Source organism: Limulus polyphemus, unplaced genomic scaffold (genome assembly GCF_000517525.1).
Source record: "Limulus polyphemus unplaced genomic scaffold, Limulus_polyphemus-2.1.2 Scaffold46, whole genome shotgun sequence".
NCBI lineage: Eukaryota > Metazoa > Arthropoda > Merostomata > Xiphosura > Limulidae > Limulus > Limulus polyphemus.
In genome coordinates, this window is record NW_013665656.1 from 558,743 (window position 1) to 575,247 (window position 16,505).

Below are 16,505 nucleotides of genomic sequence, written 5' to 3' on the forward strand. Positions count from 1 at the left end.
CTCGGAGCACTCCCCCCCCCCCACACCAAATTCTTAGGCATTGGATCTATAGATCCAAGCCATGGTATATGAGTCCATTGATCCTCGCCAAAATCTATAAAGGCCCATTTGCTTCGGTTTGTTTCATACATTGTCAACAATCGTTTTCAACTTGTTTCTTCTGCAAGAACAATCTGCCTCTGTTCACCAGTATTTTTTCGCCCAATTAGAACGATAACCATTCTATGAACTTTTAATCTTTAACCTCGTGCAGGGTGAAGGAGGATTGATAATCTTCGAACACCATTGGTGATTAATATTTTTTTCTCTAAACTATTAACTTTACACCAAAATAACTGCCATAGCCATAGAAAACCCTCACCACTCAAGCTATAATTTCACAATCATGACCATGCCCTCACCCTATCCTCGAGCACCCCCTTTGTTTTCCAAAAGAATACTTTAACCTAAATAACCACCAGTATTTTGGATTTGGAACATCACTTGCTCGTGCTGACTTTTGCACAAGATTCCAACCAGATTAGTATCTTACAAAATGAGAACTTCGAAAATGTTAAGCATGTAGTAGATAGGAAATACATGCTATAGGAGAATAAGAGATGTAGTTTTAACTTGCACACGATTTCAACCTTATCTTAGGCTTGTTCTCAAGCTGAATTTAATTTAACTTTAACTCCAGTTAAAAAGTTACAACGCAATCTGGTAAAAGCACATGGTAATCACAACTCTTGGTTAGACTGGACGCATACTTCACAGAACAGTACGTAACGCACAATGTTGTAACTCACGAGTTGTAATAGACGTATACGAGACTCACAGATTCCGCGAACATCTCACAAAAACAAACAGAGATCGAAAAAAATAGCATATAATAAAACGGAGTAAAACCCTTTAACGTAACAAATCATAATGTAAAATCCTTTACATGAAGCACAAGTCGAAACCCTTTGAACATTTTTAATATTATCAGAGCATTACAATACAAAATAGCACAAAGGGAAATTGATATTTGATTTACAAAGAGCAGCTAGAATCACTCCCGAAATATACATATATTCAATTCAAATCAAATTTAATTAGTTTAAAAATAAGTCTAATACACTCAATATAAAAATAGAGAATCAATGTATAAAAGTATACAATCTCGTAAAAAAAGAAAGACGATCCACAAGATTACTCGAGTGTGGATCAGCCCGTTTTTTTCCCAATTTTTGCAGCTTTTTTACCATTTGTTCTTTTTCAACTATATTTGGCATAAAACTTCCACATATTGTTCATTCAGTAAGTGAAAATTAGAAAAAAAATGATACTTTTCTATAGACCATCAGGAAGTAGAATTATGGGGCTTAAGGGCTAAATGGTAAAAAATTGTCCAACATGTTTTTTGAGTCAAATCTAAAAAATAATACCCAGGTGCACACCCTCAGAATCCCCTTAGTCTGCGTGTAAAGTTGTAGGTCTCTAGGTTCTTTCCTCTTGGAGTTTTGGCGGTCACAAACACCCACGGACAGGCTCTCTTATTATTATAGACAGTTTATTATGGCATGGTTCTCTTTTATTTCATTTTACTTTTTATAGATTGTTCCCACGTTCAGCAGCTCCTACCCCCACCCCATTGTTATATGTCTGTCTGTTGCTACTAGGAAGCTTTCTTTTATATGTGTGGCTGGTTTTTATATGATTATGAAGTTATATATTTTAATAATGACTACTTTTAAAGGGTTTATTTCATGTGTGTTACTGTTCTTATTTATTTCGATTATATAACGTTAAAATAGATTTAAATTGCATAAAACAAAATGGAGAAAATATTAGTTTATTAATTTATTGTTTAATAATTTATTTATTTAATATTTTACCCAAAATGAACAACATTCAATAGGGGTATGGAACCATATATTTCATAGCCAGTCAAAGGCATCAGGACCTCTCAGGACCCATGGAACAGACTCTCAGAATACTAGAAAAGGTTTAAGTGAATAAAGTTCGGGAAATAACATCAAACAAAACAGTTGAAGAATTTTGGCGCATGAAAAGACAATAGAATAGAAATTTTTTGACTGTATCTCATATCTAAAATAGGTTCGAAATACACATCCACGCACAGACACAGTCGATCAGTAAAATATCAATCTAATAAACCGAGCGAAGCCGGGTACTTTGGCTAGTATAAAATAAAATCAAGGCATACAAAGTTCAGACTTGCATTTAGGGTATCCTACAATCAAACAAACTTGTTACACAGTACAAAATTAACTAAGATACTAAGTATACATACTGGAAAAAATAATTTAAAATTAAAGTTTATACAGACAAAATTTCTTAGACACACGCATGATAAAAAAATTACTTATACCTTGAGAAAAAGTGAAACTTGATATTTATATTTGTACAAAAACTAGGTTTATATAAAAAAAAGGAATTTGAAATAAAATCTTCTTTGTTAAATTTACTACATGATGTCTTTTCCAGAAAAAATACACAAATAAAACAGTGATTAAACAGTCTTTACGTGTAATGACTGGAATAGCCATGCATTTCACCTTTACGTAGCTAGTACGGAGGATATCTTTAGCTATACATATTCAGGTAAACTTTCCTAAATTTTCGTCCAGATGTCCTGCATGTAGTTTAACATTTTTGTTAAACCGAATGTCAAAAGGTTGTAAACATGTATTAATCCTTTCACTCAGATGAAGATAGCATATGCCAATGGCTAGAAACTCAAATCATTTTGGCCCTGTGTCTGAAATCCCTGGGAAAGAGCGACCCCATTTCAAGGGGTATTGTGAGTGCTTGAACAATATTATATGAGTTAAGGATTATCTTCTCTGTAAATGTTCTCGGAATAGTCTCGGTATTCTCTTTGTCTTGTGCAGATGTGTGAGGAAAGCCTCTCACCCCAGCAACAAGTAAGAGTTAAAGACAAATTGTAAGCTGGCCAGCAAATGTCAAGGAGTAAAAAAAAATATTTTGAATAAAGATTTTGCTCATTTGTCTACTTGTGTTTCTTTTTTCTTTTGCATCCATGTACTCTACATAAACTTTACATGACGTGTTTGGTGGATAATTTTGAACTTTTCTGTTGGACATCAGTGCATCTGAATGCCACGTATGTATATATATATAAAAAGATACCAATCATAATTAAAATACAATGGATGCGTGTAAAATGGAAGGGAGCATATATATAATCAAGGGGCAGCATGTAAAGAGTGGGAAACATCCTCTCAACAAGTGATAAACAATTACACTCATTTAAACAAAATATTGTAAAATTGAACCAGTTCTGTTAGAAACAAAACTTTATAAAGCATTCACAAAATAATATAAACACCTTTCAAACATATGCAAACGTTTCAAATTATGCTCTTGTCAACAAAAATACACGTCATTATAAAATATATACAAATATGTAAAAATAAAGCTGAAATTATCCGAAAAAAACATAAAATCGAATCAAAGATAAATATGCAAACTAAACGTTTCTACATTCTGGGGTTTGATGAAATCCTCAATGTTGATAATACCCTGACCGTACTAAGGTAAGACCAAAAATAGTGTTTCACTTTTCAACATAAATTGTCAATAGGAAAAGAAAATGGTCAGTTTGAATATTACTTGACCTTATGTCTAGAATAAACAGAGAAATAAGCAAAGGTCTACTCATTCTATGTTGGGTTAGAAGTCCAGATATCAGTGTAGGGTAAATCTAAGGAAGATAAAACACTAACAGCAAAATTTTCCTTCTGTAGCACAGTTACGCACTTATGTACTATTCCTAAATACTCGAAAACTCTTGTCACCTACGTGACATTGACAATGGCCCGAGTACTGCCCTCACTTCAGTTCTCAGGCACACTGAGAGGCAATGCTCATTAGGCTCCCATACTAACTGACATTAGAAACGATAAAACAAACAAAAGCTTAAAACTCATACCCATGAGTTTAAAACATTTATGATTAAGCAATAACACCACTGTAAATCTGATTATATGTGAGATACATTAACACTTATGCTGATTTGCGGCAAGTCTGTAATTTTAAAAGCTCCCAATCTCTCTCCTGATTCCTACAGGCGCAACAGTTGTACATCCAAACACATGGCAACAAGAAGGGAAAGACACATTATTAAGTAACATCATATTCTGACACATTCTATCATACCTAAAGTGATCAGATTTCCAAACCAAAACCCGGGACAGCCCAGCCTTTGTCCCTAATTTCAAAATATTTATTAGAAATTTGAAATAATTTAACTTTTGTTTAGTTCATTTTTACTTTATTGAATTTTCTACAATATTTCTAAGTATATTAACATTGACATTGTTTTTAAAATACTTGCAACTACCTTTCTTCGTGATAGGCACAAACAAATGAACAAAAATAGTCAAATTATACATCCAAGAAATCTTTAATTATTCACTTTATCCAATTCATCTTAAAATAAGCTACTTCATACCTGGATTTATTTAAGAATCCATAACATTTTCAAACATACTACTTTTAGGTTTCAGCATTACCTTGAAACTTTTTTGACATGTTTTATTTTTGTGAAGATTGAATGGAACTTAGAAGTTTTGTTGTTGTTTCATTATATAGTCATAATATTCAGTACATGACTGTGTAAAGTGTGTTTTGACAATGAGCACTGCCTTAACTGTCTCCACATTCAGACCTGCTAGAGTGCCTGGTTACAACGAACTCCAGCAACAGCTTAGATACAGACGAATGTTTTTCTCAACAGCTTGAGGTCCATAACATCTACGCAATGCATTCCACACGTACCACACAATTAGCATGTGCATACATTGGCCCTCTGTTTATCACGCAGTTGCAAGGCTGGTTGGGTGACTGGTGCTTGCATATTTACCACATTCCCTTGTCATCCACCTATTTTTCAGGTCGACTGCAGATGCTGGAGATGCTCCACATTTGCAACCAGTCCAAGCATTGTAGAGAGCAACAGCCTGTATGAGTGGCAGTGACAATTGAGCATCAGCAGCCGGCAAGATTACCATACCCTGCAGGGCCTCATGCAAAATTAAGTAACACTACTTGCCATAGAGAATTTTTTCGAGCCTTACCTGAAAGATCTAACCTAGGTTGGATTTATATCTGCCATCTGTCTTCCAGGTTTTCACAGATCCTTCTCCACAAACAGAATATGGCCAATGAAGGACTATGTATAAAGCAAACCTACAAAGCTCACCTGTCATTCAACATTCTATTTTAAATCAGACCAATCCCGGTCACATGCACCAAAATTCTTATTATGATTATAATGTAGTATTCCTGGTTTATAAACTACCTCCGCATAACAAGATTTTTGAAGATTTGGTTGGATGGAATGTTGACATGACAATAAGTGCAGAAGAGATGAAACAAACACATTTTACAAACAACAACTTAGTACCGTGTATTTGACATTGCACAATTCCCTTACATGTCCTCGCGTTGAAAAGAGGAAATTAAGTTAAAATAAAACTAAAACAAACTTGAAATTAAAGTATTACAACAGAAATTTACACGTATCTTGGTCCTTTCATGGCAGCAGCTAATCTCTCCAACCTACCAAAAGTGCTCCCATTATTCACATTATCTCTTTATAAGGGGTGTTGCAAAATAAATCACATTTTTTCCTCCGAAGTAATGACGAACATGGTAGGACCGCGAATATCATCACTCGTGAGAAAACGTCATTCCAACGTACTCTTGGGTGTTTGACTCTTCGAATTTCATTTTTTTGCGAAAACTTTTGAATCATGGTGCTCACTAGAACTTAGGTTCGTGTCGCATGTGCTGCCTTCGGGATGGCTCAGAAACTTGTCGCAGACCTGCCCCGAGAATTCAAGTCTTCCAATTGACACATCGCAATGCCAGATTTGAAAAATCCGATTAATACCTCAAAAGTTTCAGAATTGTTGAATTTGAAAGAGCGGTCCGTGAAAAAGTGCTGGAATGTGGATTGGGAACTCTCCAGATTTAAATCCCTCCGAAAATGTTGGAGTTTTGTTCAACAATGCATAGAAGAAATGTTGGAAACTTTGCCTGAATGCGAGAGACGCAAACGTGAAACTTTGATTCGTGTTCTCACTGATGTGCTCACTGTGACAACCACAAATACAGACATGTTTGTTGCATTGCTGAAATCTTTTGCAAATCGATTAAATGTAGTGCGTGAGAACAATGGTGGCTCAATCAAGTGATATTGATACTTGGAACTACTTTTTTTCATTGAATTAAAATCTTATTTTACTATGTTATGCTCTCGGGGAAAAAAGCGTGATTTATTTTGCAACACCCCTCAGCTGACCAATCGTAATTAGGACTGCAAGAACATGGAAGTATCTTTGCTTTATGTAACTGTTGCAAAGGTATCCTCCATACACAAGATCAAGCAAGACACAATTCAACTACTCCTTGAAACATAAGTTCCTTGACTAGTCAAGTTACAAAAAGTAACACCTCAGACTGAATTTTGCACATGATCTCAAATGGATTTAATATGTTCCAAAACTAAAAAATGTAAAAGTTTGTAGATAAGAAATATATGTTATAGGAGAGTAGGATATATATATATTATTTGCATACTACAATATGACACCATCTTGAACTTTGATTTCACTTTGAATTAAATGTTTTCAGATGAATTTTAGGTCATATTCACTTTTAGAGAAGGCACATTATTTATTGACCTTACAGACATATATTCATGTCTAAACAAAAGAGTTAGATGTATATATATATATACATATGTATATGTATATAGTTGAGTTCTTCCTTACAATTTTTTTTACAATTTTGTCTTTCTTGTCGATATTATTTTACTTTGTGGCATTCACGGGTAAAGCAATAACAAATAATTATTACTTACTAAAATGCGAGAGATACCAAAGTATTTGCTTGTAGAAGAATGCAATGAGCTCGGACAGCAAGAAACTTGAAACTTGAAGTAGCTACAACAAACACTAAAAATATTTATTTAGTTTTATGCATGTTGTTGCCGGTATTCTTCTAACACTTAATATCACACAGACACTCTGACATACTTCTTTAATTCTCGTTTAAGATTACTCTGGTTGCAAGGAAAATCACTTCTTAAACTAAAAAAAGACAGAAAGTATTTTGTGTATATTGTATGCCTTATTTCCAAATGATACAAAATCACGGTGCAGTATCCAACAATTTTTAAATTACTTTTGTCGTTGATTATTCTCATTATACATATTCAAAGGTTAATTAAATCCCAGCTCATATCATCTTTTACAAACCTCTGTACTACTCCTTTACTTGTGCCCGGCACTCAACTCGCAATCTGAGGGTCGCGGGTTCGAATCACCGTCCCAATAAACATGCTCGCCCTTTAGCCGTGGGGGCGTTATAATGTGACGGTCAATCCCACTATTCGTTGGTAAAATAGTAGCCAGAGAGTTAGCGGTGGGTGGTGATGACTAGCTGTCCTCCCTCTAGTCTTACACCGCTAAATTAGGGACGGCTAGCGCAGATAGCCCTCGTGTTCCTTTGCGCGAAATTCAAAACAAACAAACCTTTATCGAATTGGTGTATTTAAGTGTTTTACACTCACAAAAAGAAACCTATCATTCTATAGGCATTTGAAGAACTTGTAGCATTCCACCACACTTTAATTCTTCGTATTGTAAGTCGACACTGGCCTGTTTGCACATAATTGAATAAATAGAGTTGTTTGAATATTTGTTTAACAACAAGTAAAAGCTTGGAATGGTCTATTCTTTCATTGGGAGATGTGTCTGTTGACTACAGTGACACTACAACCATTGTGAACTCAGCCGTTGCCTCCATCGTTGGCCTTACTCCTAGTTCTTCCCATGTTGTTGAAGATGATTTCTTACATGCTCCCATTAATGCAGCTGATATATGGCGGGTGCTGAAGAACAGTCGTAACTCTGTCCCTGGTCCTGATGGCATCACTTACTGCCAAGTCCGTCATGCCCCTATACAATTCCTTCGACTTCTTGCATTGTTCTACACCTTTCTTCTTTCCTCAGGATTTTTTCCTGGTTCCTGGAAGTTATCCACTATTCTACTTTTTCTGAAACCGGATAAACCTGCCTCTGATGTTAATTCTTATCGTACTATCAGCCTAGTAGTGTTTTCAGTAAAACCTTTGAACGCATCCTTGTTGCCAGTCTTCATCAATTCATAGCTGCTCACAACCTGCTGCCTCATACACAGGCGGGAATTCACCCACGCCTTTCTACTTTGGATCAACTTCTCAAATTGTATGATTCACTTTCCAATCATTTCAACACTCGAAGACCCTCCTGCATGCTCCTGTTTGATTCCCGGCGTGCTTTTGACTCAGTTTGGCATCAAGGTTTACTCCACAAACTGCATATGTTACACTTTCCCATGCCCTTTATTCGTCTCATCTCCTCTTTTCTCCACAGGCGTCGCGTCGCTGTTTCGATTGATGGGTTTCTCTCTTGCAATTCCACACTACATGCTGGAGTCCCACAAGTTTCTGTGTTGTCTGCCTTGTTCCCAGCCTCCTCTTCAGCTGTTTCAATATGCTGATGACACAGCTTTGGTAGCCCATTGTTCCACGATGTCCACACTGAATAAGCTAGTCCAGGCTGCTGTAAATTCTTTTTTTGTTGTGGTGTCGCTCCTGGCGTCTATCCCTCAATGTCCCTAAGACACGAGCTATTCTTTTTGGTCCAACACGACATACGTTTCGCCCTTGCCGTGACCCGTCTCTGTTTGATGTCCGGGTCAACAATGTCCCGATCTCCCTTTCCGATTCCGTGACTTATCTTGGCATTGTCTTTGACAGGCATTATACTTAGAAGCCATACCTATCTGCCCTTTCTGCTAAGGTTTCTATTATTCATTTTCACCATTTTTCTTTTTTCGTCGCTTGGCTGACGAAAGGGCGTAACCCTCTACCGGCCCGCCGGTCCCCCCCGGGATAGGAATTAAATAACGTTGTTTGTTGTTGATATTTCATTGGTGGTAGTGTCCAGGGTCACTGATGAGGAGCGGAATTCTTTAAAACTAGTCTGGCTTACAGACATATCCCCCAATGAAAGAATAGACCATTCCAAGCTTTTACTTGTTGTTAAACAAATGTTTAAACAACTCTATTTATTCAAACAAACCTTTACTTGTTGTAATACACAAGCTTGGTCATACGTTTGTTTGTTTTATGAATTTCGCGCAAAGTTACACGAGGGCTATCTGCGCTAGCCGTCCCTAATTTAGCAGTGTAAGACTAGAGGGAAGGCAGCTAGTCATCACCACCCATCGCCATTTCTTGGGCTACTCTTTTACCAACGAATAGTGGGGTTGACCGTCACATTATAACGCTCCCACGGCTGAAAGGGCGAGCATGTTTGGTGCGACGGGGATTCGAACCCGCGACCCTCAGATTGCGAGTCGAGTGTCCTAACCACCTGGCCATGCCAGGCCCTGGTCATACGTGTAGTAGCTCTCTTGATTGATCATTATGGTATGTGACCTTAGCTTTAAGCAATGAAAATGGGAAGTTCACAACTACTTACATCATGTCACGTGGATGTTAACTAAGAACAGAAAACGGTATGAAATTTTATGAAAAATATTCTTGAATGTATAAGAATTAAAATATATTCTCCTCTAATTATAGAAAGAGAATCTGGTAATTTCAACTGTCATACCTCTCCTTTTTTATTTCAGAACCTTCTTATGGCCGAACTTAAAAACAAAACAAAAAACTTTTAATATCTAAAATCAGTTAATGTAGTTCTGATTTACGAATCCTTTCCTTAAATGACACAAATATACCATGATATTTCCTCAAAGAATGGATAAAGGGAAAGCATTATGTATTTAAAGTATCCGCTAGCACATAGATGAATAAAACTGAATAGAATACAGAATTAACTTTAAATTAACAGGACAAGAGCAAACTCAGAATGAACTTAATATGTGATAACAGCTAGATAAAATCAGAATATACTTCAGATCAAACAAATTCAAATATTATGAGTTAAGTAAAGTACAGGGATAAATAGCTCAAAATAGACAGTATTTTGTATAATCTATAATATACAAACTCAGGATTAACTTAGAGGGGCACTCAGTAGAGTGCATATCTCCGCCACGCAACGTTGATCATATTCGGCCCTCAAAAATACGATAATGTGCCTGCATGTCAGTCGTTATCAACGGAAACGGACAATTTTTGGTAGGATAATGAGGAATAATATTCTACATATGTCCACCAAGTTTAATCAAAATCGAATAATTTTTGACTGAATTATAGAGCAAAAATAATGTGAAAAATCGGTTCCCGTGTTAACAGAGGGATTTTTTTATTGACCTTTGACCTTGACCCTCCCAAAACTAATCACTTCTAATTTGGGTCATAGTCACCTTCAGTGGCGAAGGTAAAAAATAATGAACTAAACTAAGTTAGATAAAATGCTGAATAAAATTAACGTATTGTAATGTAAGTTTAACATAAACTTTATATGTAATACAAAATTGAAAGTTAATATTCTTCAAAATTATGAGAAAATAAACTTAATATAGTGTTGCATAGAACATAAGGTTCAATACATGAAATATACCACAAACCGAATATAATGCAAAAAGAAAAAGAAAATTAAAGATAAACTCCAAAATTAATAACGAGTAAGAAAGTAAAAAATTAAAAAGACCTCGCTGAAAAAATATTAACCAAAGCACATTGTAAAACACTGGACATAATTTATACAGAGCTCTATTCAAGATGACTTGAAAAAGCTATAGCTCAAGAATAGTTACTATAATAAAATAAAACATATTCAAACTCCAAATAAAGAGATTTGTAATGAATAGAAGAACAACTTAAATAAAACTCAAAATTAAACGGAATTGCCTTTCTAAGTTGTAGCTAGTAATACAAAATAAAACTTAAAGTACCTGGAACAACTTTAAAATAGAAACGATTCAACACAACTAAACAAAAACATAATGTTTGAAAGCAAACGAAGAATAATTAAATATGAGACAAAATAATTGAAAATTCAGATATATTTTATATTCACAAAGTTCCTGCAGCGAGACAGTAGAAGGCTATCAAACTCTTTTCATGAATCTCCACTGTACAGATAAGGTCTTCCAGAAGGACTCTTTAGCCCTTTTAAAGTTCCTCTTTCGACTAACAGTTTTTGGTAGCTAATTGATAATTCTCATTAGTAATGCTTCCTCATTGACAATCCAGGGGTTTGAGTACAAGGACCAGGACTACATTCGCTTGGCAGGCTGAGTTTTTCACTACTGGTAGCATCATTTGATGGCAAATATATCAAATATCAAATGTCTTTGGAAAATGGTGGCAATATCAATGACAGGTCTGGTGACTTGCTGAAAACTTTGGTCTTGGTGTTTTTCAGTTCTTCTTCTTTTCTCCTAGATGTTTTAAGTTGCAGGATGTCACTCCTATGGTTGGAAACATTGTGATCCTGCTGAACGTATTTGAACACCCTTTCTGAAGCTATCCAAAAATTATGCAATCTTTAACTGAATAATGGTTAGTTTTCTAATTCTTCTTTTTGGTGGTTTAATTCTCAGAGATGACCTAGTCACCAGGTGTTAATTATTTGTGGATGAGAGGGTTGATTAATGATGTTATAGCTAAACCGGATGTGGTTGGTTCATCACCTAACACCATTGGGACCTCAGTTGGTTGAAGTGTTCAACTTAGGCAAGGCAAAATAGCCATACCATACAGTTGAACTCTGGGCAGTGGTTAAAAGACCAAGTCATCATACTTGAACACAATGAAGTTTTCCATAATGATAAAAGCAGAAGCCGTAGTTTGTTTTTACTGATTCAAGAGATTGAATGTCCAGATAGCCAGTGAACAAGAATATGTTCTTTATTATAGAGATTTGTATTCAGTGCATATATAATACAATGTTTATTGAAATTTCTAATGCCTCTCTAAGTATATAACAATGCTATTCGTGGTGAACACAAGAAAATTCAATGACTGACATTAAAAAAAATCGTCTGTATATTCGCACATAATTAAATTAAAAATTTGTGCAGTATGTTCTGTGCTATGTATTTCTAGTGCAGGGTTCCCAAACTGAGGGACTGTAGTAAATAAATAATACCGTTACTGCATTCAATAGTTATATATTAATTTAGGGGGCTCAGTCAGTATATAGGATTTTCTTGTTAGTGGAAGTCACAATGTAAAGAATTTCAAATTTTTAAAAGATTAAATCGTAATATCTCAGATGGGGTTGCTGGGGGCAGAGCTCTCCATTGGGAGTCTGTCACCCCCATGTCACCCTGGCCGACACACCCCTGAATTATCAAACTTATGCATTTTCTTATTATATGAATGAAATATATTTGAATAACAAGTATTTTAAAACCCACAACTGCGATAACAGAAACTTAAAAACTAGTGTATTTTAAAGTGAGCTGTAAGTTATCTTACCGAACACACCCCAATTAAATGGAAGTAGATTCAACACATGCCCAAAAAATAAATAAACCAAAAAAACTGTTATCTCTGTGAAAATTATAAATACTTGTTTTTAGAAATTCATTGGTAAAGTTTTCAAAGTTTTCTTATTGCATATCCAGTCTATTCTATCCTTTGTTGTAATATTATTTAGAGTTAGATGTACTAGGGAAGAAGAGTAACTGAGATATAGCAAGAACTTGTCATAGCAAAGCTACATCGTGCTAACTACGGGCCCCCCAGTGGCACAGCAGTATGTTTGCGGACTTACAACGCTAGAAACCGGGTTTCGATACCCGTGGTGGGAAGAGCACAGATAGTCCATTGTGTAGCTTTGTGCTTAATTCCAAACAAACAAACAAGCTATCTGCGGTATCCACCGAGGGAATCGAACCCCTGATTCTAGCGTTGTAAATCCGAAGACTTACTGTTGTCCCACCGTGGGACCTTAGTGAAACTATCAATGTTCCTAAGTTTTTCTGTAAAATACCTGTGTCAGATTATTAAAACAATTTCAAACCTCAACTTTCCGTATAGTTTTAAGTAAAATCATTCTTAAACATATTTAAGTTCCAAACAATATAGTAAATAAATAATGTTCGTCTTCTCTCCACAATGTTAGATCTGAACTATGTGACTTAGCACACAGAAGTTTTTGCTTCAAAACTTCACATTGTGCTTTATTCTAACATAAGCAGTTATAACAAAGAACATTTGACAAACCTCTTTGATTATGATAACTTTATGTTTAATATTCTTTGGGTTAATGCTTTCACTTTATGAATGGTTTTCAGGACAACTTTTATCTTCAAGTTGGGTGTTCCTTAAAATATAACATTAAGATTCAGAGGGTTGGATAATTTTTTTATTGAAATCTCTTTAAAAACTGCATTTTTAAGGCTAAAAATCAGACTCTTAACATCCTGGTGACCAAAAATAAAGGCTAGTTGTGACAAAGCAGGGGGAGACACCTTTTCATAGTTGTGGCCTATTCATGAAATAATTTGTATTTCTGATTTAAAATTACTGACTTTAAAATCTGTCTTAATGTTATGGAAAATGGAACTTAATATTTCAGAGCCTACTAAGTCAGCTCATGATTTTATTTCGAATATCGAGGTAGGTTGTACTTTATAAGAAAGTTAAGCCTAATATTGTAAATGGAGTTACTGTTATGTAACTGCCGGGCTTCGAGTTCAACTGGTGGGTTCTATGTTAAATGAAAAAAATGTAATAACATAAATATAGAAAAATGGCGCCATTCCAATGACATTACTATTAGTATTAGGCTTAACACAAGTAGTTTATTAATTTTATATAAAACGAATATTACGCAGAATTTCTTTTCTAAATTTCAATTTCATATAGTTTCATTGTTACTGTTAGCTATTAGTATTACAATTACTATTAATATAATTAACACGAAAATAAAGAGTGATACTATTACTAATATATTTTACCAATGGTATTTCCAACTTAAGTTATACAACTTATAAGTTGCAATACAAGTATGATTTATGAGAGTAGCAAGATTAAGTAAACGATTAGGAAAAAACCTGTAATATTCTGTGGTCTAATTTTCAATTAAGAAATCTCCTCTGTGTGTGTATTTGATGACCAAAATAAGATTTAATCCATTATTATTTATGCTGTAAACTCTAAGTCAACTGCATATCTGAATATTTTACATTATCTTGACACTCGCATATGTACAGTCTGTCCTGCCCAGTTATGTGGTTTAACTGTACATCACTAAATCCTAAATGCTTCATGCTTAAAAGTAATTTCTTTAGCATCACAATATGCTTACAATACTCAGTTTTACTTCAACTGAACAAACAATATACACACATACATGTATAACAAACAGAATAACATAATACTTCTTTGACAACAACCTAACTAGTCATACTAATAGTATTATAACTTTGGTGAATGACCATTTTTTAGAATAATTAATTTAATATTAATAAAGTTACTAACCCCTGATTCAGAAAAGGAATATTTAGAGAGAATGCTATTGGAATCTTGGAGAGGAGAAATAGAAGTTTATCTCTAAAACTAGTATTACGACATTTATATTAGAATTCAGATTGATTTATTCAAGTATTTGCTTAACGATACTCTTATAAACTCTTAGAGAATACAACCTGACTAAATTTTTTTATGCAAGTAGTTTTTGCATATAGGATTCCAAAATAATTTTATATAATGATACTTAATATTGATGATTAAACCATCTTCAAAATACCTGTGAATCACTTGTAATTTTTATAACTTTAGCCTTTTATACATACTCTAGTATAACAGATTTGGCATCTTCCTTAAATTACCATCATTCTTGACGTCAATGAACTTCCAAGTCCAGAAAATATGAATCAACAATATGGAAACTGTTATTTTAGTCAAATGCAAGTGAAATTTGTAAGCACAAAAGTTGTGATGTACGTTACATTATGTCACATTTTCATTTGTTTTAGTCTGTGAGAAGCTGGAAGGAATAACTCATTGAAGTTGCCATCATTCTCCTTTCATGATTTTCAGAAACTTGTTAATTTAAAGTAAAATGTATGAAACACTTTGTGTTGGCTGTGATAGTAATTTCCAAGCTTAAGATATATTGCCTTAAGATTTTTTTCCCCTTAGTGAATACATGCAGATTTGCTTTTATGTTATTATAATTCACCATATAATTTTGCAAAACTTCTGTTACAAGAGTAGAATTTTTACCACTACACAAGTAAGACTAATTGCTCTTTGTTGTTCCTTGGTTCTACAGTTTAAGGGACTCTTGTCCCCTTGTATTAAAATTAAGGGAGAACAATGTAAATTTTGAGGGGCAATCTTGAGACAATGTTTTTCATATTGAAAAATTTTACTAAGGATGTATATTTAGTTGACAGAACAGGATTATGTTAACACTGTTTTACTGGTCACTTCCACATTAAACAAGTTATTGTTATAATACTAAAAAAATTTTAAATTTCCAAAGTGAAATCTAAAGTAATATGTGTGGATGTGGCGCATTAGACATATATAAATTAGCTGTGCTCAACCTGGAATGGCATGGATGGGTGCATTATAAGTACATTAATATTGTATGTAGTATTTCAGAAGTTGTCTTGGGTTATATTAGTAATTTTGAGTGTATTTTACTATTGCCAAGGATTTAAGTGATGCTACAAATGTTGACTAACAATAATGAGCCATAAACAGCTAAAGGAAATGTACAAATATTCATGTACCTGACCATGATCATTGTGGCTGGCACCTCAGTTGCTTGCCATGGAGGCAAAGCTTCCCAGTGTGATTGCAACATTAAGCTTGGAAATTACTATCACAGCCAACATAAAGTGTTTCATACATTTTACCTTAAATTAACAAGTTTCTGAAAATCATGAAAGGAGAATGATGGCAACTTCAATGAGTTATTCCTTCCAGCTTCTCACAGACTAAAACAAATGAAAATGTGACATAATGTAACGTACATCACAACTTTTGTGCTTACAAATTTCACTTGCATTTGACTAAAATAACAGTTTCCATATTGTAATTTAAATTTTCTGGACTTGGAATTTCACTGACGTCAAGAATGATGGTAATTTAAGGAAGATGTCAAATCTGTTATACTAGAGTATGTATAAAAGGCTAAAGTTATAAAAATTACAAGTGATTCACAGATATTCTTAAGATGGTTTAATCATCAATATTAAGTATCATTATATAAAATTATTTTGGAATCCTATATGCAAAAACTACTTGCATAAAAAAATTTAGTCAGGTTGTATTCTCTAAGAGTTTATAAGAGTATCGTTATACAAATACTTGAATAAATCAATCTGAATTCTAATATAAATGTCATAATACTAGTTTTAGAGATAAACTTCTATTTCTCCTCTCCAAGATTCCAACAGCATTCTCTCTAAATATTCCTTTATAAAAAAACCTGTAATATTCTGTGGTCTAATTTTCAATTAAGAAATCTCCTCTGCGTGTGTATTTGATGACCAAAATAAGA

At 34.3% G+C, this 16,505-nt stretch overlaps 1 protein-coding gene across 1 annotated transcript in view; it reads left to right on the forward strand.

The window, feature by feature from the left end:
- Positions 1-13,440: 13,440 nt before the first annotated feature.
- Positions 13,441-16,505, forward strand: part of LOC106462573 (protein CNPPD1-like) — a 32,827-nt gene continuing 29,762 nt past the window's right edge. Inside the window, exon 1 of the mRNA XM_013922511.2 lies at positions 13,441-13,606. Within this exon, the coding sequence (XP_013777965.1) occupies positions 13,535-13,606 (72 nt within the window). The 5' untranslated portion in view covers positions 13,441-13,534. The remainder of the gene's footprint in view (positions 13,607-16,505) is intronic.